This window comes from Varanus komodoensis, unplaced genomic scaffold (assembly GCF_004798865.1).
Source record: "Varanus komodoensis strain SLA01 unplaced genomic scaffold, ASM479886v1 scaffold39, whole genome shotgun sequence".
Lineage (NCBI taxonomy): Eukaryota > Metazoa > Chordata > Lepidosauria > Squamata > Varanidae > Varanus > Varanus komodoensis.
Genome location: NW_025335922.1, coordinates 2862030 through 2885848, shown reverse-complemented (window position 1 = coordinate 2885848; position 23819 = coordinate 2862030). Strand labels below are relative to the sequence as shown.

The 23819-nt window shown below is 43.8% G+C and overlaps 1 protein-coding gene across 1 annotated transcript; it reads left to right on the top strand.

Moving 5' to 3' along the window:
• Window positions 1-591: 591 nt before the first annotated feature.
• On the top strand, window positions 592-23216 carry MCM5 (minichromosome maintenance complex component 5). The gene is made up of 17 exons (XM_044441306.1): window positions 592-690; window positions 1471-1646; window positions 1821-1947; window positions 2321-2449; window positions 3106-3278; window positions 4634-4789; window positions 5504-5670; window positions 6330-6501; window positions 7455-7566; window positions 10643-10786; window positions 12973-13038; window positions 13383-13559; window positions 14373-14485; window positions 19057-19185; window positions 20418-20560; window positions 21765-21892; window positions 22803-23216. The coding sequence occupies exons 2-17, from the start codon at window positions 1480-1482 to the stop codon at window positions 22902-22904; spliced, it is 2205 nt and encodes a 734-aa protein (XP_044297241.1). The 5' UTR covers window positions 592-690; window positions 1471-1479; the 3' UTR covers window positions 22905-23216.
• The last annotated feature ends 603 nt before the right edge of the window (window positions 23217-23819 follow it).

Here is a 23819-nt window from a genome sequence, read left to right as displayed (position 1 = left end):
CATGGAGAGGAAAATGCAAATTCTGCTGCACAGTCCCACCATATTAGAAATATTCCATGCTGGATTTATCAATTCCAATTAATAAATATGAAGTGTCTGTGCTTTTTTATATACTCTTTTTCAATCCTGTTTATGGTTCTGTTGAAATTTACAATACCACCTAAACAAACAACATTGTACTGGGAAAGCGCCCTCTATTTTCCCTGCTAGCTCATCCCGCTGCTCTTTCAACTGATAGGGGAAAATGCTAGCGAACTACAAGGCACAGGACGAAAACAGAAATCACAGAAACTGAGGTCAGGTCAACTGCTCCCGCTTCCAGCCACCATCTTAGTTTGTTCTTTCCTTTTCGTCTTTTCCGTCCTGTGCAAGAATTTTTGGCGCCAAAACGCCCCTCTACGTCCGCCTTTATTTCAATGGCTTTTTTCAAACGTCAGGGAAGAGGTGGGCTCTCATTTCTATCTTCTCCAATCGACTTCGTCGCCTGAGGTCGTCCTCGCGCGCGCCTTAGGTGTGGCCCAATCAGTGAATGCTAAAGTTTCTTTGGTCCAATGGGAGTGAGCGATGCGTGACAGAAGGCGGGCGGAGGAGTTTTTTTGCTACCTTTTGCCGCGAAAATTCCTCGCGTCCCGCTGGCTTGAGGGGCGGAAGTCTGTTTCCGGGAGTTCCAACCTGAGCTTGAGCGGGCAGGTGAGCGGCGCTGGGGGGTTTTGCCGGGGGCGGTTCGCCACTCCTGTTGTTTGGCTTTGCTGGAGTAAGTGGGGCTCTGATAGCTTCTTTTCTGCGTGTCTGTGGCGAGGGGATGACCGTCGCTCCTTAGCGGGAGGCCCTTTTGTTAATGGCATAGATTCGTCCTGGTAACCTCTCTTTCTGGCTTGGGAGCCTTTTCTTATTATCCTAAGAACAGCCTTCTTCCAGATATTTTGGGGTTTCAAGTCCCATCTGCCCCAACCAGCAGATTCCATGGTCAGGGATGCTGGAAATTGCAGCCTATAATATCTGGAGAGGATCAGGTTGGGAAAGGTAGTCCTAGAACCTTCCCTAGATGGTGCCGTCCAGATATATTGGGCTATAACTTTCAACATTCCTAGTTAGCTGGGCCAGGGATCATGGGAATTGTATGGAAGGTGCCAAGTGGGAAAAGCTGCTCATAAAAAAAACTTATAAAAATCTGGTGTTAGATAGGTTTTCACACATTTATTGTGTGAAAAAGCCATCACTGTAAGGAAAGGAGAAAGGTACCAAAAAGGAGGAGAAGCAGTTGGTTTTTGCTGGCGTTGGATGGTAATTAGTGATAAGAGGGCTAGCTTTTGCATTTGTTTAGATGCACGGCTCATCTTGGACTTGAAGCCATTTTGGGCCTTGGTTCAATTTAGGTCCTAGGTAATAGCCATAGTGTAATTTGTGGTTTGTTTATCGTTTGTATGTTTGTTTTTGTCTTTTTTTCTGCTGCTTTCTTTTTTTGCACAGTGAGTCATCATGTCTGGTTTTGATGACCCTGGGATCTTCTACAGTGACAGCTTTGGTGGAGACCCATTGGTAGATGAGGGACAGGTCAGAAAGTCCCAACTGCAGAAACGTTTCAAAGAGTTCTTAAGACAATATCGGGTTGGAACAGACCGGACAGGCTTCACCTTCAAATACAGGTGATCTTTGACTCCAGTATAAAGTTGAATTTCTTGGTTTACTTTATAACTGTTTGACTTTAAACATACTACCTGTTTAGATTAATATAGTTCTGTTGGATAGCTTGGGATAAAGTTCAAGCAAAGGTGTACCCACACATCTTCACTTGCTGTCTTTTTCTTATTGCATCCCAGAGATGAACTCAAACGCCATTACAATTTGGGGGAATACTGGATTGAAGTGGAGATGGAGGACCTGGCAAGCTTTGATGAAGACCTAGCAGATTATCTGTACAAGCAGCCTGCTGAGCACCTCCAGCTGGTATGTGCAGGGTGGGAAGAGAAAGGCTGAGAAAAAGATGTGGGATGCTGTTGGATGAACTTGGATTTTCATGCTGGAACTGGGCTTGCAACAGAATGTTGCCTTTCAGTAATGCTTCATTCCATAGCTTCTCCAACCACTCTGGGGGCGTTTTGGTATTCTCTTCCAACTGACTCTTAACTTTCTATGGCTCTCAAGTCTTCTTGAAGTTGTTTTTCTCTAATGGGTTTTAAAAATCATTTAATACTTATACATACTTCAGGGTTCACATGAAGATGTTGATACATTCTGCAGTGGATCTGTTTCCACCTGAGTTTGAGGGGATGCTGATCAGTGATTTTTGATATCCTCAGCAGTGTTATTCCTTTTCCAGCTAGAGGAAGCAGCAAAGGAGGTGGCTGATGAAGTAACACGACCTCGTCCCATGGGAGATGAGGATCTTCAAGATATTCAGGTTATGCTGAAATCAGATGCCAATCCATCTAACATCCGCAACCTCAAGGTGAGCTGAATCCACTATGGGAGAAGGAAGAGAAGAAGCTATTTTCACAGCATTTAAAAGTGGAGTAAAATTGTTAAAAAGTACAAAGCTTGCATGATGCCTGGCAATGAGTCAATAAAGACAGGAGACATAGCATAGTTCTATAAAACCAATGTGGGCTTCCCTCTGTATCCATAAGGCTTATTTTCATTGTGAAGTATGACATGACATTTATTGTTTGCTTTGTTTGGCCTGAAAAGTTTGATTTACCTTCCTTGTTTGGATAGGGGGAAAATAAAAACACGAATTGTTTAGTAACTATACACATAGAAAGTTACCCCAAGGAATCGTCATGTCCATGGCCAAATATTCTAGAATGCTGAGCTTAATGAACAAGAAGGCAACAATGTAAAAGCAGAATTTTGATGCTGGAGCAAATTATGTAAACCAGGGACATCTGTGATTTTTTACTTTGCTTTCCTTTTTTATGTTCTTTCCGCATCCCTGTTTCTAGAAATTTGGACACTGCTTTTAACAATATTAGTTATGTAATGGAGAAGTGAAGTTAGGATTTGTGAAGCTGTTGCATGTGGCATTAAGATGCTCTATGCATAGATGTGTCAGGAATGCCTTTGTGGTTTCATTACAGCTGTGGTTTCCTCCTGATTCTTTTGCAGTCTGAGCAGATGTCTCATCTTGTGAAGATCCCTGGAATTATCATTGCTGCAACTGCAGTGAGAGCCAAAGCAACCAGAATCACTATCCAGTGCCGCAGCTGCAGGAATGTTATTCCCAATATTGTCTTACGTCCTGGCTTGGAAGGATATGCTCTCCCTCGGAAGTGCAGCACGTAAGACTCGAAAGTTCCTTTTTCAGCTGCACTAGCTATGTTACTCATTCAACCCATTCTCTGTATGAATGATGTTCTCTCTGGCTGCAGTCCTGTGCCAACTTAACTAAGAGTAAGCCCCACTGAATGCAATGAAACTTATGGACAGGCAGAGGAATTTTTTGGTTTGCATCACAGTTCTTTGCATCATTACTGAGAAACAAAACCTAAGTGCACATGAAGTTTATTCTCTACTAAACAGGCATACAATTGTTGTCTTTTAAAGATATAGCTAACATTTCATCTAACAGTCTATAAATCTTTAGATCCATAATCCCTCCAAACAATCAAAGAAAAATGGGCAATTTAAGCCATCATTAAAGTCAGTGCAGATCACTTAAAATCATTGTGACTAGAATTCTGTCAGATTTCTGAATAGATCTTAGTCTCTTCCAACCATCCTTCTCTGGGTGCAAGTAACCTATTCACCAGAGCATATGCCAGCATCAGTCACTAGCATACTAGCGACACAGAAAGGCCCTTTTCATTTAAGTGATGAACAAGACTTCAGTGCAGCTTTTTCTGGAATAAGCACCAGAGGATTGTTTTCAGAGTGATTTATTTATGTGCAGTGAATTTCAGAACAAAATTCTTTCTGTGGGATAATTTTTCTCATTAGCAGCCCGCAGAGGTGATCTTTGTGGTGTTCTGTCTCACTAAGAGAACCATGAATCAATAAAGAAGGGAGCCATAAGGGTTTGTCTTTGCTGCTTACTGAGGAAAAGAATTTCTCCTAAGGAACGAATTCTGTATTGGCAGAAAATCATTCAGATACATTGAACTGGGCATAAATTCATGCTGACGGGTGAAAGCTGGCAGTTATGTTACTCTGTCTAACCATGCATAGGACTGTACCCTTAACACACAATTCCTATGCCTCTAGGTTCTGATGACTCATCTCCAACACAGCACAGGTCAAACCTGGGATCATTCTTGTGAGGGTGTGTGGTTCCTGATGGACTTACAAACTCCACATGAGCTTGAGATGATGGGCTTTGTCACGTTTGCCCTTTGGTCACATTTTCTCAATCTGCAAACCAGATACTTACATGTCTAAGATATAGGTTAGCTTTCCCCAACTTGATGCCCTCTTGGCGTGTTGGTCTGCACCTCCCAGCATTTGGCCAGCCATGCTAGCTGAGGCATGCTGGGAATTGTAGTCCAGCAAATCTGAAGGGCATCAGGTTGGGGAAAGCTAAATTGTTATGAGGATGAACTAGACAAGAAAGGCAAGGTATTCTGTTGCCCCTTTTTAATGTACGGTTGGCTCCTATCTTACCTGTAGTCACCCTCTTCCCCCCCTTTCTTTCTTTCAGGGAGCAGAATGTCCTAGCAAAGTGCCCTTTGGACCCATACTTCATTGTCCCAGACAAGTGCAAATGTGTGGATTTCCAGACCCTAAAGCTCCAGGAGTCGCCAGATGCTGTCCCTCATGGGGAGATGCCCCGGCATATGCAGTTGTACTGTGACAGGTGATTTCTCTCTGACCATCCTTTTCATCACCTGATTTTGGCAAGGGAACTTGATTAAGGAGAAGAGGTCTGCAGCTCAGCGCTGAATCTTGTTCTTCATCCCAAGTTCCATCCCTGGCCATCTTCAGCCATAAGGATTGGGTAGCGGAGGATGGGAAAGAGCTCAGAGTGTGAATTCTGAGAGAGGCACAGCTCTTTCCAGACCGGTACCCTTCATAGCCAGTGGCTGTGGTGGCTGGAAAGCATAGGCGTTGCAGTCCAGCACATATCAGGTTGGAGAAAGCTGACCTGGTTGGATGAGAGGGCAAAGACTGTTCTGCATTATTTATGCTGATAGTATTGAACATAATTGGAAGGAAACTAAGCACCATCTTCTAGTCCAGTTCTCCACTAGGGTTGTGGGTTCTCCACTGGCCAGCAGCACAATGGAAGTGTATATGTCTTGAACTTTCTTGTTGTAATACTAACAGTTGGACAATTGTTCCTATTGCGTTTGCTGTTTTCAGCATTTTTGATACATGAGAAGGAGGGTGGGGTAAAAATAAATGAAAATACCATTTCTAATTTGCTTCTCCTGTCCTGATCCCCTTTGAGAGCTCCCAAATCACAAAGTTATCCCTTTGTATTTTAGGAGTCTTAAAGAGTCTGCTATTTTATTTTGCTTTTTTGCTCCTGCTGCTTTCCACTTAACGTATGCTCACAACTTGTTTGTAGATATTTATGTGACAAGGTGGTTCCTGGGAACAGAGTAACTATCATGGGTATCTACTCCATCAAGAAGACTGGACTTACTAAGAAGAAAGGCAGGGACAATGTTGGAGTGGGCATCCGAAGCTCTTACATTCGTGTGGTGGGAATCCAGGTAGACACTGAAGGCTCAGGTAAGGCGATTCTTGAAAGGCTCTGTGCCTTATTGGTTGTTTTGAATAATCTGGTACCTTTGTGCATTCTTGTTAACTTTGACTACCTGCCCTGCCAGGTGGGTGGCACGCATCCTGTGGGCCACATGTGGTCCTCCAAGGCATATTTTGTGGCTCCCACTGCTACCAAAAATCAGCAATACAATGAGGCTAAAAATGCTATTTACATTTTTTGGACACACTATTAAACTAGAACTGCAAACTACTCTTTTTGCTGCACCACTGATTTTCTGTTGGTTCTGGAGATTTGAAGAGTGGAGTTTTGGTACTGTAGCTGAAAGGCAACTTGTCTCAAGCTGACCTAGTCCACCACTTAACACGCTTGTCCACTATGGTAGCTTATTAATGGGGCATATAATAATTAAAGATAGCCCCTGGACTTCTGACTATTTAACATGATTAACTTGATAGGGTAAATAGAAGCAATCATGCTATCTGACATCATTGTCAGTTGTACTAAAAATAGCATTTGGATTCTTCACTTGGGGATAGGAGTTCCCTTGCTTGAACGTGTATAATGCAGGCTAACATGACATCACAGCCACTGGTAGCAGTGCTTAAAACAGTGTCCTGTTACAGTTCTGAAAATTCAGAATTTCTGTATCTCTGTTTTTCTTTAGGGCTCAGTGTCAGTGGTTCAGTGACTCCTCAGGAAGAAGAGGAGTTCCGACGTCTTGCTTCCATGCCAAATATTTATGAGACAATTGCCAAAAGTATTGCTCCCTCCATCTATGGCAGTAGTGATATCAAGAAGGCTATTGCATGCATGCTCTTTGGAGGCTCCCGAAAGAGGTATCAATGCTTGGTGTAAACAAAGTGCTGGAGTTGGGAAGGAACCTCTTACCTGCTCTTGTCTTCCATCTTTACAGATCTGTCATACTATAACTTCCCTTTGTCTTCAAAGTGAGCCGTGACCACTTCTGTTACGTAGGGTATGACTGTTTACACAGAAAAATAAAAGTCGTGTTCGTCATGTTCCTTCTTTATTGAGCTAGAGTAGAAAGCAAAGGGGTGTTTGTTTGTTTTTAGTGCTTGTAAAATCCATGGGACTTAAATTAGACCATCTGTTCTATGGTGCTAACATTGGCTAAAACCCCAGAAGTCTTGGGAAAAAATCCTGAATAAGACAGAAAGACTCCCCGTCTCTCCGTGCCCCGAAGAACAGCCCAGTGAGGACTAATTATTCACACTAGCAACTGAATATTGAATGCCAGTTAGCAAGTGTATAATGTAGTTACTTAAAGCATGTTTAATCTTACCTCTCAGCCAAAAGGTCTCCCAGAACAGCTGACATGCAGTCGGCAAAAAAGCTGACCCTTGTCTGAAGCCTTACAATCTCAAAAGTCATGGCACAAAAAGGGATGGAGAGGGGAAAACAGTCACGTAGTCTTCCATTTCCCTTCTTATTCCTGCATTATTCTTTCAAAACGCAAATAGTAGACCAATCTGGGCTAGGACACTTCTTGCTTGTAGTATCCTAGAGGAGGGCATGGCTGGTTGAAACTCTGGACAGGAGCGCTGTTAGGGGATAAGGAGTATATACTGCAACATTTTGTTTCAGGTCCCACTTCTGTGAAGTAACTTGCCCAAAGTTCTTTGAGCAGATGAGATCTTGATGAAGAATGTAGAACTCGAGTCTCTAAAGCTCAAGCCTACTTCCTAAAGCTCTTAATGATCATGTTCTGGGGCATGCGGGGAGGTGCTTTCTTAACAGGTAATTCATCTTTGCTCATATTTATCTGCAGACTTCCTGATGGGTTAACCCGTAGAGGGGATATTAATCTGCTCATGATGGGAGATCCTGGCACAGCCAAGTCCCAACTCCTAAAGTTTGTAGAAAGATGTTCTCCCATTGGGGTAAGTATCCCAGGAATTAGTTGCATTCCACCATTCTGAGGCTTTTAAAACCAATCAATATTTCTTTATTGCTGGGCAAGAAATGTCCTTACAATATATCATAAATATACATATGAATCTATCAATATATCAAAAACTCAATTTTCACAATTTCCAATTTGAATTCTAGTTGGATTTCCTATGAATAACACTGATTTCTCATATTACACCGTCTAATAATGATTACAGTTTGCTGTACAGTACAAAACTAGCCATGAGCTAGTTTTGTACTGTTCAGTTTACTATAAGCAGGAGAGAAAACAGAATGGCATGGGAGGGAGAGGTAAGCAACAGGCTAGCTTTCCTGGGAAGGTTTACTTCAGCCTTGCTATTAAAAATGCTCCAAACCATGTGTACGTTTGAGTCTGTGTTTATTTTGTGTGTGTGTGTTTGCAGCTTGAAAGAAGAAAAAAAGCAAGTTTCCTTGCCTGGTTTTCTGGAAGCAATTCTTATTCAAACTTTTGCCTAATTGTCTGTGCTATTTACAAGCTGTTGTATGTGAGCTGACTCCTGTTTTTAACACATGGAGTTGCTAAAATAATCTTTATGCCACAGTAGTAATTGTAGTCACGTCCTTCAGGTAACTTTGCACAATGTGATTGGCATGAATCACATTTGTCAATAGGATGCTTTTAGGTTGAATCAAGCTGAACAGTGAGCTTAAGCAAGCAAGCTGTTTGTTCTCTGGTATAATGACTTTCGCAGTTGTCATAATAGTTAGAATTACATTTAAAATAGTAGCTGCATTTGCGTGACGTGCAAAGCTACCGTGTGAATAAGCTTCATGGTGTGGCTCGTTAGCAGAGCAACTCGCAGGTCTCTTGATAGACATTTGGACTCACTGTGGCTTTTTGTCCCCATCCTTCTCCCCCAGTCCTCTAGCTGGTAAGCCAGTGTTCTTAGCTTCCTCCTCCTCCCTGCTTAGATTGCTGCTTTTGCTGTTGTTTCTGAGCCTCAGACAAGCACAGCTGGGGATACTTTTTCAGCTTCTGAAATTTAAGCAACTGTGTTCATGTTTTTTAAAATTACTTTTGTTGGTCTTTTACAAGTGCAGTCTTGCTGTTCTCTGATATGAGAAGTCTTGCCTGGTCGATTTCCTTGTCTGTCTCAGCTGTCAAAGGGAGCAGCAAAGAGGACTCGGTAACCTACCTGAAAACTGACAAGGCAAGACTACGTATGGGCGAATCGGCACAGTTGCCATGGACCAGTTGCCTTGCTGAAAAGCTTCAATACTGGGAGAAAAGCAGCAAAAGAAGTTGGAGCAGGGCACAATATCTCTCCCTGGGCAATGCAGTGCTCTTGTTTTTGAGTGTTGAACTGACACTCCAAAGTGTCATCCATCATTTCAACCCTTGTCTGAGTGTCTACCTGCTTCAGAAAGAGGAGTTACTAATTTCCCCTGCCTTTCGTGGCTGCTTTTTAGAGCACTTACTGCTGCAATAACTGCAGTTCCCTGTCAGTCTGAAAAGAATGCAGAAATATATGCAAAGTCAATGACTGGGAAGTAAATAGAGGAGAAATGTGTGACTCTGTCAGGGAACTGCCATAACCAGAGGAGTAAGTACACAAATTGGCCTGTCTGAAAAGCTGCTGTCCACAAAGTAGCCCGTCTGTGGTCTTGCCTTGCCAGTCCGTTACTCCATTCCACTCTGATAGCTAAACAAACAAGGAAATGGAAATTGACCAGCTAACACCATGCATGTCTCACAGCTTGACAGAGTGGCAAGCCAGGGATGGTGGCGTCAAAGTGCTGCTTGGGCATTGGTGGAGGGGCTCTCACGGGCAGCGACAAGGGAGAGATCAGGAAGAGTGGCCAGGCGCTTTTGCTGCCCTTGCTGGGCGGCTCACTAGCCAGTTCCTACAACTCATGATGAAATTACCCTCACTAATTAAGGCAATGTGACAACCTTTCATGAGTTAAACAACCCCTATAATAAGCTGCAGGATTTCAGGGTGACTTGCCAAAAAATACATCACCCTGCAGGAGGGAGTTCAGATGACGCAGCAACCCACTCTGGCTTGTTACCAACTGTGGATTATCATTTTGTGTGAATCCAGACATTCACCCTGAATTCACACAACCCAGTAAGGCACATTCAAGGGTTGAGTGTGGGTTGTCATTGAAACCTGGCTTGTTGTTGAAACGTGAGTTGTTGGATTGAACCACAATAACAAACTGATTTGTTCAGCATGAATAACCCATAGAAAGAATCATGGTTTGTGAACTATGGCTTGCTTGTGGTTAATAACCAATAATTTGTTGTTGCTGCTGGGTTCAGATTACACATTTCAATAACAACCAATGGTTCAGTCCCTGAGTATGGGTTGTTATGTTGTGTGAACCTAGCTACAGTCTTACCCCTGAATTTAAGGATTCCTTGACTGATTGGGTAAACACACTACTCACCACTTATAATTCAGTTTTGCTACACCATTACATTTTGTTTTGAGTTCAGTGTCTTATGTCAATATTTGAAGCTGGCCTTCTAGAGTGGACACCTTATAAGTGGTACACCCTGACCACTCTTGGTCACCTACACTTGAGGTGGAGTCTCACAAGTTATGGAACACTCAACAGACGTCTCTGTTGCAGTTATCCTCTCTGGGAAAGCCTGTTAAAAGCTGAGATGAACCATCTACTGAGCTTGTGGAAGAATTCATAGGACTTAATTTTTAACTTCATTGTAGCATCCATAATTTGTCCTCCTCTGCTCAGTGGCAGGGATTTAAATTAATGGACCTGTCGTCCTGTCATCCTCTCATCTCCTTTCTGGCCTCTGGACATGATCTAAGGTGATCTGCTCTTGAACTGAGCTGGATCCAGCTCTGCACTGCTCTTTTCCCAATTCTTCTCCATTCCGGTGCTTTTTCTCTTGTTCTGTGTAGGCAGATTTGCTCAGAATTAAGCTTCTATTCTATAGCTGCCAGTCAGGCTTGTTTTGACAGCTGTGTTATACAGTGTTTCCCTTAATTTGCTACAGAATATGACATGCAGCATGTGACAAGATAACAGGTTCTCCCTCCCTTTTCCTCTCAGGTGTACACCTCTGGGAAAGGCAGTAGTGCAGCTGGCCTGACAGCCTCGGTGATCCGAGATCCATCCTCACGAAGCTTCTTCATGGAAGGAGGGGCTATGGTGCTGGCTGACGGGGGAGTGGTTTGCATCGATGAATTTGACAAGGTGCAGAAAGGACGGCCCAGCAGAAGCCTGTGTTGTAATGTTGCTAAGAGATGGTGATTGATCGTGGGGATCTGCCAGGCCGGAGACCCTAATACCTCCACCTAGGCTTTGCAGAGGGCATGCAAAAGGGGAAGGATCTGGACCATGTATTAACATAAACATCCAGTAACAGCTGAAAGTTGCTGTCAGCAGGAAATAGGCAGATGTCTACTTCAGAAACTAACTGGTCAACGAAACTTTATTAAGCATGAGGAGAAATAGTTGAAGTCCCGGGCTAAATGTTTTTCAGAATCTTAGTCAACCTCTGGAGGCAAACCGCTAACTTTTTAAGGTCAGAATCATAACTGTTCATGTAACACAAGCTTTAACAGGACACATTCTGAATTACATATCTGAATATTCTTTGACAAATGTTTATTTCAGAAATTCAGTGATTTCTGCACTTGTCCAATAGAGGAGTCACAAAGAAGATACACAGTACTTTGCATCAGATTGGGCATTAGCTGAGGGCAGAGTGTGCAGCTGCAGAGAGAGATGTAGCTATGCATGTTGAGAGAGCCCCAGTCTGCAGTTTGTAATAACCTTGCTGTTGTTACTTTAGGATGTCTCTAAAATGAAAGGCTGTTTCAGTCTATTGCAGCATGAACTTTCTTAGGCAATTACTGCCTTCCATCAGGTTCATGAATTAGGCATGGATGATAATTGGTATCTCAGTGCAGGAGTTGGAAGCCAGATTATCCAGGTTAGAATGAAAGAGAACAGACAATGGAAGTTCAAACATACCATGATTTCTGCACAGCCAGACAGAGGGGCACTTAACTTTGTGCACAGAGAAAAATCACCCATATTTGCTGCGCAAGCCCTGAAAAGGGAAGGTAGGCAACTGCTGGCGCCTAGGTCAAGTAAGACTAAGGACAAGAGAATATCTAATTTGACTGTTCTGCTCCATGTTGTGCCATCATAAAAAACAATGTTCGATGCTAAAGGTGGACTCCTATGCATCTGCCTGCCAGCCGCATTCATAGTGTGCCCTATTGTCTCCTGGAGCCCTAGGACAGTGCAGGTATCCCTCATGCAGAACTCCTTCCTGTGACTGGATTGTCTTGACCTCTGCTGGCTTTTCTGGGGAAGGTGAAAACATCTTTATTTCCCCAGCTCTTTGATTTGAGTTTTGTTTGATTTTTATACCCGCTACACACAGATAAACTAAGCAGGCTCTTCTTTTACTTTTTTAATGTTCTTGTTACATTTATGTTTTATACTGAATTGTATTTAAATTTTAAATGGTTGTAAGCCCTCTTGAGACTTCTTTCAGCAGACAGCTAGCGATTCCATGTGTTAAATAAATGAACTGGAGGTTCAAGCGTTAGACCTGATGCTTGTGTTACATGTTCCACTTCCTGTAGAGCTGCAGTTGATAGGTTTGGAGTCTTTTCTGTGGCAGCACCCCTTATTTGGAACTCTGTTCTCAGGAAGATCCCCCCTTTTATTGTCCCTTATTGAGCTGGGGGAGACAACATAGTTCTGCTGAGCTTTTTGTTGTTAGTACTGCTTTCTATGAATCCCTTGGTTTTATTTAAAGTATGGCTCAGCTTCTTGCAGTGTGCACATTTCATTCATTGTGTATGTACATTAGTGTGACTGCTCACTGAGCAGAGCAGTCATCTGAAAACATTATAAACGAATGTGTCTGGAGCATCTTAAGGGCAGACAAGTGGGGATACTAAGTGGTAGAGCATATGCTTTGCATACAGAAAGTCCTAGGTTTTATCTCTGGCATCTCCACATAGGGCAGGCAGACCTCCTGCCGGAAGCTCCAGAGAGTTGCTGCCAGTCAGTGGTGGCAATACTGAGCTAAATGATTCAGTATAAGGGCCTGATTCAGTATAAGGGCAGCTTCTTATGTTCCAAATGTCTACTGTGATGAGTACCTTCTTGACATGTGTTCTGAGAACTTGTGAGTCTTCCTACCATGAAGTGTCAGTGTTAAAAGTATTTTTAAATTGGACAGAATGGTGTGAACTTAATTTTTTTTATACCTTTGATGAGCATTAACATGCTGCAGGTTTTGCAGCAGCAGAAGCCTGGGGAAAGTTAGCAGCTTGCAGTATCTTGTCTGGTAGAGCTGAAGGAAGAGTAGTAATTTTTTTTTTTTAATTCTCTTCCCTACCACCACCATTGGACAGATGCGTGAGGATGACAGAGTGGCTATCCATGAAGCTATGGAGCAGCAGACCATCTCCATTGCCAAGGTGAGTTGTGGGGCAGCACCAGCCTCTGAGAAGAACATTCCACATTTCTACTTTAAGCATCTTCAGCACATGGGCCTCATGCTTGTGACCTGTGTTCTTGTGTGGCTTTAAAATGTAAGACATTAATGTGGCAGGCTTTATTTCTCCTTAATGGCATGTGGCAAGAGCTGGTGGGTTTCCAGGGTGACTTCAAGCATCCTGTAACCTGAACCTGTACACCCAATCTCTGTTCAAGCAAGAGTCCAGAAAGTGACTTGCATATGGGGCTAGCAGCCCACCTATTTCTCTGTCCTTACTGCCATGCTTCCAACTCTTATTCACATCTGCCTCTTTTCCCCATGCAGGCTGGTATCACGACCACCCTAAATTCACGCTGCTCTGTGTTGGCAGCTGCCAACTCTGTGTTTGGACGCTGGGATGAAACAAAAGGCGAAGAGAACATAGACTTCATGCCAACGATCTTGTCCCGATTTGACATGATCTTCATCGTCAAAGATGAGCACAACGAGGAAAGGGACGTGGTAGGTGGGCTGGATAGCACGGGGCAGGGGCTGGCCCAAGGGGTAGCCTGCTAAGTGATAAAATGGGAGAAGAAAGACTGTATCTTTTGACCTCAACTTCATCCATTTGGTAGGGCACTAGGGATGTCAGAAAAAACTGCGACGGATTCCAATGAGTAAGGATTTCTAGGAATGCAGCCTATGGATTTTGAGGCAGAGTGGGTTTCCCTGAGTCACATGGATTCCGCAGATTAGTGGACCAGTTTTTTACTTTTCAGATTTTTTTGTGAGCACACTCATAAAAAATACAAATGTGCATTCACCACATAAGCTAATGCCCATAATGCCAGGACATGCAGTTCTCACTGCTGGATTAAACTGTTGGCTTTTGATCTGGGATATCTTGTGTTGAACTCCCACTTCTTCCTTGGAACATATTGCTACTTGTCAAAGCCATAGAACCTCTCTGCCTCAGAAGAGCGTAGTCAAGCGCACCATTATTTGTTTATGTCTTTATTTAATTTTGAATTTGTATACTGCCCACTAATCCAGATGGATTCTCTAAGCATCTTACAGTAAAATATTAAAAAAATGATAAAATCAGTCAAAATCACAATAAGCTAACTAAATAGCACAACTGCACCAAGAAAGTATTTGCTGTAAGAGCAGCATCATGAAGTATCATAATACTAGGGTAATGGAAAACTAAGCCATTGCTTTAAAAAAAGAGCTTGTCAACACCGTTCTCTTGCAAGTTAAGAGCCATGGCATGTCTGAGCACGTGTTCCTCGTGCTTCCTGCTTCCAAAACTTCTGCTCTGTGCTGCATCCTCAGACGCTGGCCAAGCACGTGATGTCTCTGCACGTGAGTGCCCTGACACAGACCCAGGCTGTTGAAGGCGAGATTGAGCTGAACAAACTGAAGAAGCTGATTGCTTACTGCCGCATGTGAGTCACCTGGAGGAATACTACCTGGGAAGGACAATGGGAGCTCTTAAGCAGGCTGCGGGTGGGGGAAGGGGGAGGCTTAACCAGGTGTGAGACGTGCTTTCATGTATCCTGACCATTCTCACTCTTACCCTTCTCAGCAAAAGCATCCTACAGAGGCTGAGAATTTCAGCAAAGGATCAGGAAAATGGAGAAGGGCTGCTTAGGCTTTTCCCTCTGGTTGTTTTCATCTCCTTCCTCTTTATCCCTCCCAGCTGCCATTGTGACTGCTAGGGAAAAAGAATGGATTTTCCAGTCCTCACCTGCAGATAGGAAAACAGCAGGGTGGGCAGAAGTGACTTCCGTTCTCTCTGTCTCTACATCAACCCTTTGCTCCTTTACTGAAATTTGGAGCAGGGGGGCTTAAGTGAAAGTGGGGGGAGGTTCATGCAGCTGCAGGGGAAGCTGGACAGGAGGGTGCTCTTGTGCTGAAGTTCTGGCCGTGGGCTTGCCATAGGCATCTGGGTGGCTGCTGTGGGAAGCTGGCTGCTGGACTAGATAGGCCTTTGGACTGCTCCATCCAGGGGTGTTACTTCTTTCGTTCCTATACAGCACAATAGCTGAAGCTTTCTGGGCATTTCAGAACAATTCTCAGAAATTACAAGCCATGGTATAAAATGGTATAAACATGGTGTAAAATGTTTAGCATAAAAAGTTAAAGCAATTTAAACAGCTTAACTGCCTGAGAGTAGAGGGCATTCATAGTCTAGTGCTGAAACAGTGACCAGGTGGGCCTCAGTGGAGAGCTGGTTGCACAATCAGAGCCAATACCGAGAAGTGCCTCTGCCTCCTTGTCCCTTTTGGCCCCTCTTTCGGGGACCTCAGATGTTGGTCATGGCGTCTGAACAGGCTAATGTTCAGAGATGTTCTAAATGTGCATAATGTCTAGCTTGGAACTTAGTTTTGCAGAAGCCTCCTGCTAGTTGCTGTGTTTGGGCTTACCAAAGGAAGGGTACCTTGTTCTTGAGCAAAGTCAAATTTGTAGAAGACTTTCTGAACACAATTTCCAATGGATTAGTATATGGGATATTGCTTAAAGCAGGCATGTCCGAAGCCCAGCCCGGGGGCCAATTGCAGCCCGTTTTCAAATTTCAAGCGGCCCGCAGCCTCTTCTCCTCACCGGCTCAGCCTGTCACTCATCCCCACTGGCTGGCATTTTTCCCTTCACCGCACAGCAGTTCCTGCAGCTGTCCCCTGCTGCCTCCTGCTCCTTCAAGGCTGGTGGTTATATTTCACCAGAAGATGGCAGTAGACCTGAGTCAGCACTCTCACTGCGTGACCCTTGTGACACAAGGCTTGTGTGCCCATTTCTAAAATGGCTACTGTAACTAAAAAAAGGAAAGTTGACAGTGAGGGCCACCGCTTCCAGGACAAGTGGAAATTGGAGTATTTTTTTTTCACTGAAATGCAAAACAACTGTATCTGCCTAGTTTGCCAAGAGACTGTGGCTGTTTTCAAGGAATTCAATATCAAGAGGCACTACCAGACGAAACATGCTAACTACAACAAGCTAACTGGGAACGAACGCGGCGAAAAATTGAAGGAACTGGAAGCTGCTTTAATGGCACAGCAGCGCTTTTTCACAAGAGCCTGTGAGTCAAATGAAATTGCCACAAAGACAAGCTACAAGGTGGCAATGCTGATTGCCAAGCACTGCAAACCTTTTACTGAGGTGAATTTATTAAAGACTGCGTGATGAAAATGGTGGAGAAAATTTGTCCTGAGAAGAAGCAAGAGTTTGCCAATGTTTGCCTGGCTCGTAACACTGTGGTACGGAGAACTGAAGACATTTCATCTGATATTAAGAGACAGAGGCAAAAGGAGTGGAGTTTGACTTTTTTCGTTAGCCTGCAACGAAAGCACGGATGCATCTGACACCGCTCAGTTATTGATTTTTTTGAGAGGAGTGGACAATGACATGAACGTGAGTGAAGAGCTACTTGACCTCCAGAGCCTTATGGACCAAAGAAGAGGAACAGGTTTTTTTGTTTCTGTTTGTTCCGCTGTAGATGACATGAAACTACTGTGGAATAAAGTCACTGGGATTATTACGGATGGCACACCTGCCATGGCTGGCGAGCGAAGTGGATTAACCCTAGTCTGTGACAAAGTCAGTGAAGAAGGAGGCAAAGCTATAAAACTCCACTGTATTATTCACCAACAAGTTCTCTGTGCCAAACATCTGAAATATGATCATGTTATGAAACCGGTGATGAAGGCTATTAATTATATTTGCTCCAAAGCCCTGTGCCACCACCAGTTTCAACAGTTTCTACTCGACATCCAGGCTGAATACGGAGATGTTGTGTATCACAACGAGGTAAGATGGCTCAGTCAAGGGTCTGCACTGCAGTGTTTCTACTCTCTTAGGGAGGAAATCGGACAATTCTTGGCAAAAAAGGAACAACCAATGCCAGAGCTATCCGATCCTGTTTGGCTGACTGATTTTGGATTTTTAGTTGACATAACACGACATCTGAACGTGCTGAACACGAGCCTTCAGGGGCAAAATGCAGTGGTAAGCCAACGGTATTCACATATCAAAGCCTTTGGGACCAAGCTGCTACTTTTCCATAGGCACCTGTCACAACCGCAGCCCAATACCACACATTTCCCATCGCTGCAGGAAATAATGACCAGTTTTCCACAGAACAATATGAGTGCGCAAATAAGGAGGTATGAAGCAGACATCTCATCTCTGGCTGAGGAGTTTCAACAGTGCTTTCGGGATTTTGCAGCTATTGAAAAGGAGATCACGCTTTTTTCATCTCCTTTCTCTGTGGACCCTGATGACGCTCCAGACCACCTGCAGCTGGAGCTCATTGAGCTGCAGTGTGACGCCGAGAGTCACAGTTGGCACCAACAGCTCCCTCTTGTCAACTTTTACCGCCAGCTGGATAAAGACAGGTTCCAAGAGATTCGAACATTTGCTAAGAAAATGCTGAGCTTGTTTGGTTCGACATACTTGTGCGAGAAGACATTCTCAGTTATGAAGATTAACAAGAACCGCGTGAGGACGAGACTAAGTGACTTTCACCTGCGTGACATCTTGCGCATCAAAACCACTTTTTGAGCCAGAACTGGCCTATATAATGCAGTCGAGATCTCAGTATCACCCTTCACATTAGTGCAGTTAAGTTATTTGTTTAGTCTTTCATAAAATAGTTCATTTGCATTTAATGTTAATGGTTCAAAGAATGTCAGGCTGAATGGTCAGCCCCCACACATTTTCACCTCACCAAATCTGGCCCTCCTTGCAAAAAGTTTGGACACCCCTGGCTTAAAGGAAGGAAGAAGTGGAAAGGAAACACCGGCACTCCTGTGAAATGTGATCTGCCTTTTTTAATACTGACCATGCTAGACTTTTAGGGGAAAGATCACCCTTCATTGGAGATGCCAGTGTTTCACAAGGTTTGGTGGACCCTGAATTTAGGCATTGAAGTTACTTTGAGGATTTTCAGAATATTCCATTAGGGCCCCTATTTGTATAATAGTGAAGTCCATTGTAGCTTGTCAGTTTGAATGAACTGGCATTATTGCATTAAATTGTATTTTATTTGCAAGTTCCTACATTCTTTTTAGGATACACTCTGAATTTGTATTGTATTCCTTTGCCCACTTACAGTGCTATATAGCTAGTTATTGATCTCAGATGTTAGCTTTTAAAGGCTATTCATGTACATGTTCTGGCCATAATAGAAATAAATGGCAACTCTGACATTTTGCTGACTGTTTCTGGGATGTAGTGAGCAGCATGTGAATTTGAAACTTTACATGATTTACCAGGTGTCGCTAAAGAGTGTTTTGCCATTTTACTGTTTTTATATAGTAGTAGTGATAGTTTTGCTACAGCAGATAGCCATGTAACAGTTCAAAAATAATGAATTGAACCATAACCTTTTGAAAACCAGAACCCCAAGTTGTTAAATGCATGAAATGGTTATGTATGTAAGTGTATATGCAGATGGAAGCTAACCAAACATGTTTGCTGCAGTTTCTCCACATAAACCTTCATGCTAAACACATTGCTCACTTTGGCTTTAAAATTTCACCATGGGCTCATTTTGTTTCTCTAAGGCAAACTGAGAAGAACAAATCTTTACCCAGCCCTCTTCCAGTCTGAGCCCTCTAAGCATTTTCCATAGCTTTGTTTTCTACAGTTGCAGCCATACTCCAGAAACCACAGTACAGTGTCTTCCAGAACAATATGGAAGCACATCATTTTTGTAACTTTTTTGTAACCTGCCTTCCCAACTTGGTTTGGACTTCCAATAGTGCTATCCAGTTAAATGGACAAGATTTTTTTTTAATAACAGAGAGCTCTCAGAGGCTATGGGAAAAGTCAAATTACATATTTAAATATCTGTTAAGAAGTAGAAAGCAACGTACAGTTTGAAAAAAAAACATGCTTTTCCATGGTGGGTTTGATTTAAGATCTGTGAGGGATCTGGTTGAACAGAGGGATCTCTAGATTTGTGCAAGAGCTTGATAATGCCTTCTGGTTTTGCTAAGTTCTGCAATGCCTCCTATAGGAAATGCGGCCCTCGTCTTTCTGCAGAGGCTGCAGAGAAGTTGAAGAACCGCTACATTCTCATGCGCAGCGGAGCTCGCCAGCATGAAAGGGAAAGTGACCATCGATCCAACATTCCCATTACAGTCAGGTAAGTGTGCAGCTTGTTTCTGGGTGGTGAACAGAAAAATGATGCTGCAGGGGACTATGGCCTTGAGCAAGTCCAAGGTTCAACTCATTCTGTGGACAAGATGGTTCACTCCTTTTCCCCCCTTTGGGTGGTTGGGGAACAGGTGCATTTGCATCTGGCTGCTTGGAGATAGTGGGGACATGGATGCTGCATGAAATGTAGGTGTCTAGGTGATAGTGTTTAGCCTCATCTCAAGAAATAGAGAAATGCTCCATAGAAATGCGAGCAGATAAGGGAGGAAAAGAGCCGTGACAATGTGTGTGCAAACCCACACCTCCTTCTCAGCCAGAGGGGCTCTTGGCACACACTCTGTAAAACAAGACAGGCCCTGCGATCAGGCTTACAGTCTTAAAAGTCATGACACAAAAGGACAAAGAGATGGAGAAGGAAGAGGGAAAAATTAAACATGCAATCTCATGCCTGTTTAGATTGAAAAAGACCTGTAACTCCCAGCATGCTTCAACCAGCATTTTTTCTGTAAGTCTAAACATGCAGAGGATTGTGCTCTAAGCAGTGTTTAGCAGGGTTAGTGCAATGGCCCTGCTCTCCTCAGCTCAGCCTGCTTGACTGGCTCCTGGTAATAACAGTGAGGAACCAAGAGCCGCCTTGGACAAGGCTTTTCAGCAGAGCCAGTTGAAACCATTGCCTTCTTTTGATGCTGCAGGTACGCAGGGTGCTTCTGGAGATGACACTTACCGCTCAGCTGCAAGTTTATCTTACCTAGTTCTTACCAAGGCGTTAAGCGATCCCTTCCAGCAGTTTGAGGATGCCATGTGAATTATTTCTCCCCCACCACTTCAAATAGCAGCAGACTAGAGGAGGAAAAGCCTCTTTTTAGTTACAAAGTCCTCCACTGTACTTTGGCTCACACTTGTACAACCAAGGCTGCATCCGGCCCTTTAAACTGTCTAATGGTTCATCCTCTCTTTAATCCTCTGTATGGTCTACACCTTTGCTCTGGCATGCAGCTAATGTTGCATTTGCCTCCTGTTGGCTCGGTCCATTTCTGGTGTTTTGGGAAGGTTTCAGATGCTTCTCTGAAGCTGTTTTCTGAGGCAGACAGCTGAGGCTTCAAGGCTGGGTCAGAACCAGTAAAATCTGTCGACTTCTCTGCCCCAGATGGAATTCTCACACAGCCCTAGTTCTTTCACCTGCTGATTTTTTTCAAGAATCTTTATGTACACGTCATGCAGGCAGCTGGAGGCCATTGTGCGAATTGCAGAATCCCTGAGCAAGATGAAACTCCAGCCATTTGCTACTGAGGCAGATGTTGAGGAAGCCTTGCGGCTTTTCCAGGTGTCAACGCTTGATGCTGCCATGTCGGGCAACCTCTCAGGTGAGTCAGGCTGTGGGAAATGCAGTATTTTTAGAGGATCGGTGTTCTTGGTATTCATAGTGATGCTGGGGGATGAAAACACACTGCTCTCAAAGGAAGTGACAATAGGTTGTCAGCGCTTTTTCAGGTTTTGGCTGGTCTTGTCCCTCTGGGGAGCATGTTCTCTTCTGACTATAAAATGTCTACCTGTGCTTCAGAATATAAAATGACAGCATGGCTTAAGAGGATTGCTGAGATCCTGCAACTTTCTCCAACCTGATGGCCTCCACAGGTGTTGAAATACAGCCCTCATGATCTCCATAAGTGTTGGACTACAACCCCCATCGGTTGGCAGTCATAGTCCAAGACATCTTGTCTCTGCCATGAACTGAGCAAGTGGCTTTAGGCCAGCCTTCCCCACCCTATAGCTGGGCACCTGCTTTTCATGTAGAAGGTCTCATGTTCGGTCCCCAGAATCTCCAGCTAGGGCTTGAAAAACCCCTGCCTGAAACCTTGGAGAGCCAGTGTCAACCGTACTGGGCTAGATGGTCCAGTGGTCTAATTCAATTTGAGACACCTTCCTAAGATCCTAACCTGGCATTCTCTAGGTATGTTGGAGTGTGTCTTCCAGCCACTGGCTAGCTTGCTGAAAGCTGCTTTAAGCAAAACATTTTCTTTCACACTCACTCCTATGTGCAATATGGTGATAAAGCAGACCTTATCTTACAGGGTTGCTTTAAGCATAACACTAAGAAAATGCATACAGAGGGGTTTGGACACTACTGCATGAGCCATAAAGTCTCAATCCACTAAAGAAATAGTCAGGAATGAGATCTGTTCTTCTTGGCAATGCCCTTTATTCAGACAGGCATGGTCCAACAGGATTTACAGGTGCCTGTGATTCTAGAATTCTAATATCCATGTTACTTTTACCTGCTTGAATTAATCAAGGTTGCCCCTAAGAATGAAAGGCCATGCTACTTTAACAGTTGGTCAACTTTAACAAGCCCTACTATGCTTCCTCATTTGGTAAAGTTGTGTTAAACCAGATCTCCTCTGACATTTTGTGTATATGAACATGTTCCTGAAGGTCAGAGACAAACTGCACGTTTTGAGCACAAAATGTACCAAGCATTGAATTGGGAGGCGCAGTGGGGTCCAGAATACTGTCTAGTCTGTTTCTGCTGAAAATGTGTGGGTGTTAAATGTAGCATCCCTTCCCTAGGAGTGGAGGGTTTCACTACCCAGGAGGACCAGGAGATGCTGTCTCGCATTGAGAAACAGCTCAAGCGTCGCTTTGCCATCGGCTCCCAAGTATCTGAGCACAGCATCATCCAGGATTTTGTGAAGCAAGTGAGTTAATTGAGTTAGGCAACTGGGGGATGGGAAGGGCTCAATGGAACCTTAGGTTAGGCTCACAAAACTTGTGACTGTTTAGGCCAACACAACCTACCAGACATTGACAAATGCACCTGAGTCCCTCGTCCCAGGTAGGCAGCAAAAATGAAGCTGTTTGCCCAAGCGAGAGGTTGAATTATCAGGAGATACACAACTCCCTTGTGTTGTGTGCTTCACACATTCCAAAGTTTATTTAAACCATTTTGATCCTGTTTCTCTGCCATGTATGGTCCCAGAGGGACTCGTACACAATCAGTAAAACACAGCAGTCCCTGGCCGCAAACTTAGAATCTAAAAAGACACAAAACTCAAGGAAGAAAGTGGGGAAGGGGAAAGGGGGAGAAGTCAAACATCTTCCTTCATATTCCAGGATTTTCGAGCTATGTAAGTCCCAGACTCGCTTTTTCACAGTTTCAGGTTGATATAAAGCAAGCTTAGAAATAACTTCTAAAAAAAACATAGTTACTTAACCCAAGATCCCTCTTATTATTCAACACCTGTCTGCTCACTCCCACCTGCTTCTGAGTGTGATGCAGTCCTGTTTGTGCAAGTCATACCAGAAGCAGTTTAAGGTGGATGCTATCTTAGTTTCTGAACATGCGCATTTCTGCACTGGCACGTTTTTCTGGCCTTGGGTAGCAAAAGTAGCCCCTCTGTCCCCTTTTGACCCTCAGTCCAGGCCACCAGTGGATTTTGTATTGTAACCCTGTTGTATTTTAAACTGACTCTGCAGAGCAAAGAGTAGTCAAAATTACACAGGTGTTGGCATTTTACCATGCCTAGCACTCTCTTCCAGGTTCAGTTGTTGCTTTTCAGTATCACACACTTTGTTTGAATGCCTTCTACCTGCTTGCCTCCCTCCCAGAAATATCCTGAGCATGCAGTCTACAGGGTGCTGCAGCTTATGATGCGTCGAGGTGAGATCCAGCATCGCATGCAGCGCAAGGTCCTTTACCGAATCAAGTAAAATAGAACCTTCTCCTGTAACCTTAAAGTTGGTTAGCTCTCCAGGCAGTCGGCATCAGAGTTTAAGGACGTCTCCCATACTCCCTGCCTCCATCCCTGCCTTGTGAAACAGACCTTCAGAGTGAAGAAAGAGGAAGTTGGAACACCTGCACCCTCAAGTACAGACATTCTTCCAGGCATGAAAGTCAACAGGGGCCAGATGATTATCAGAGCTCTAGCTTTTTAAATTTGTTTCAGCATCTTCACCTGGATGTTTTGCCATAACATTAAACGCCTTTTTAACTGCACTGAATAATAAAAAATGAGTTACGCATTTGTAACAAGCTGTGTGAAAGGGGAGGTGCGGGAGGCTGGGTTGTCACTTAGGCAGAGCTTATTTCTGTGAACTCCTTCCATTCATGCACTCTGGCAGGTGAGTTGTTTCGTGTTGTCAGTGATCATTGTGATCTCAGGTGACTCACACTGAGGTCACTGAGAGCACCCAGTGGCAAAAGGTTTGCACAAAACAAAGATGCTTCCCTTGAGAGGAGTGAGTTACAAGGCATGTCTATGCAACCTGACTCTCTTGTGTAAAGCACTGACAATCGGCAAGTAATTAGCCAGTACTTGTTCAAGTAATTCATGTGCGTCATCCAGTGGTACAGACGGAGTGCTGCTGTTTGTAACAAGGGTACTAGAATTAATCTTTCCCTTTCTGGATGAGCCACTTTGGTTAATTACATGGCATTTTAGATTGCTACAAATGCCATAGCAGAGGCAGTGGTGAGTTGACCCATGAATGCACCAAAGCAAATCAGTTAAGCTGCCTTCTGACCTTTGGCTACAGGAGAGCAGGGCATATATGTGCAGGCCTGTTCCATTTTAGGAAAAAAGTGGTGCCTGCCCGTGGCAGTGCCCTTCCAGAAAAAATGTCTGT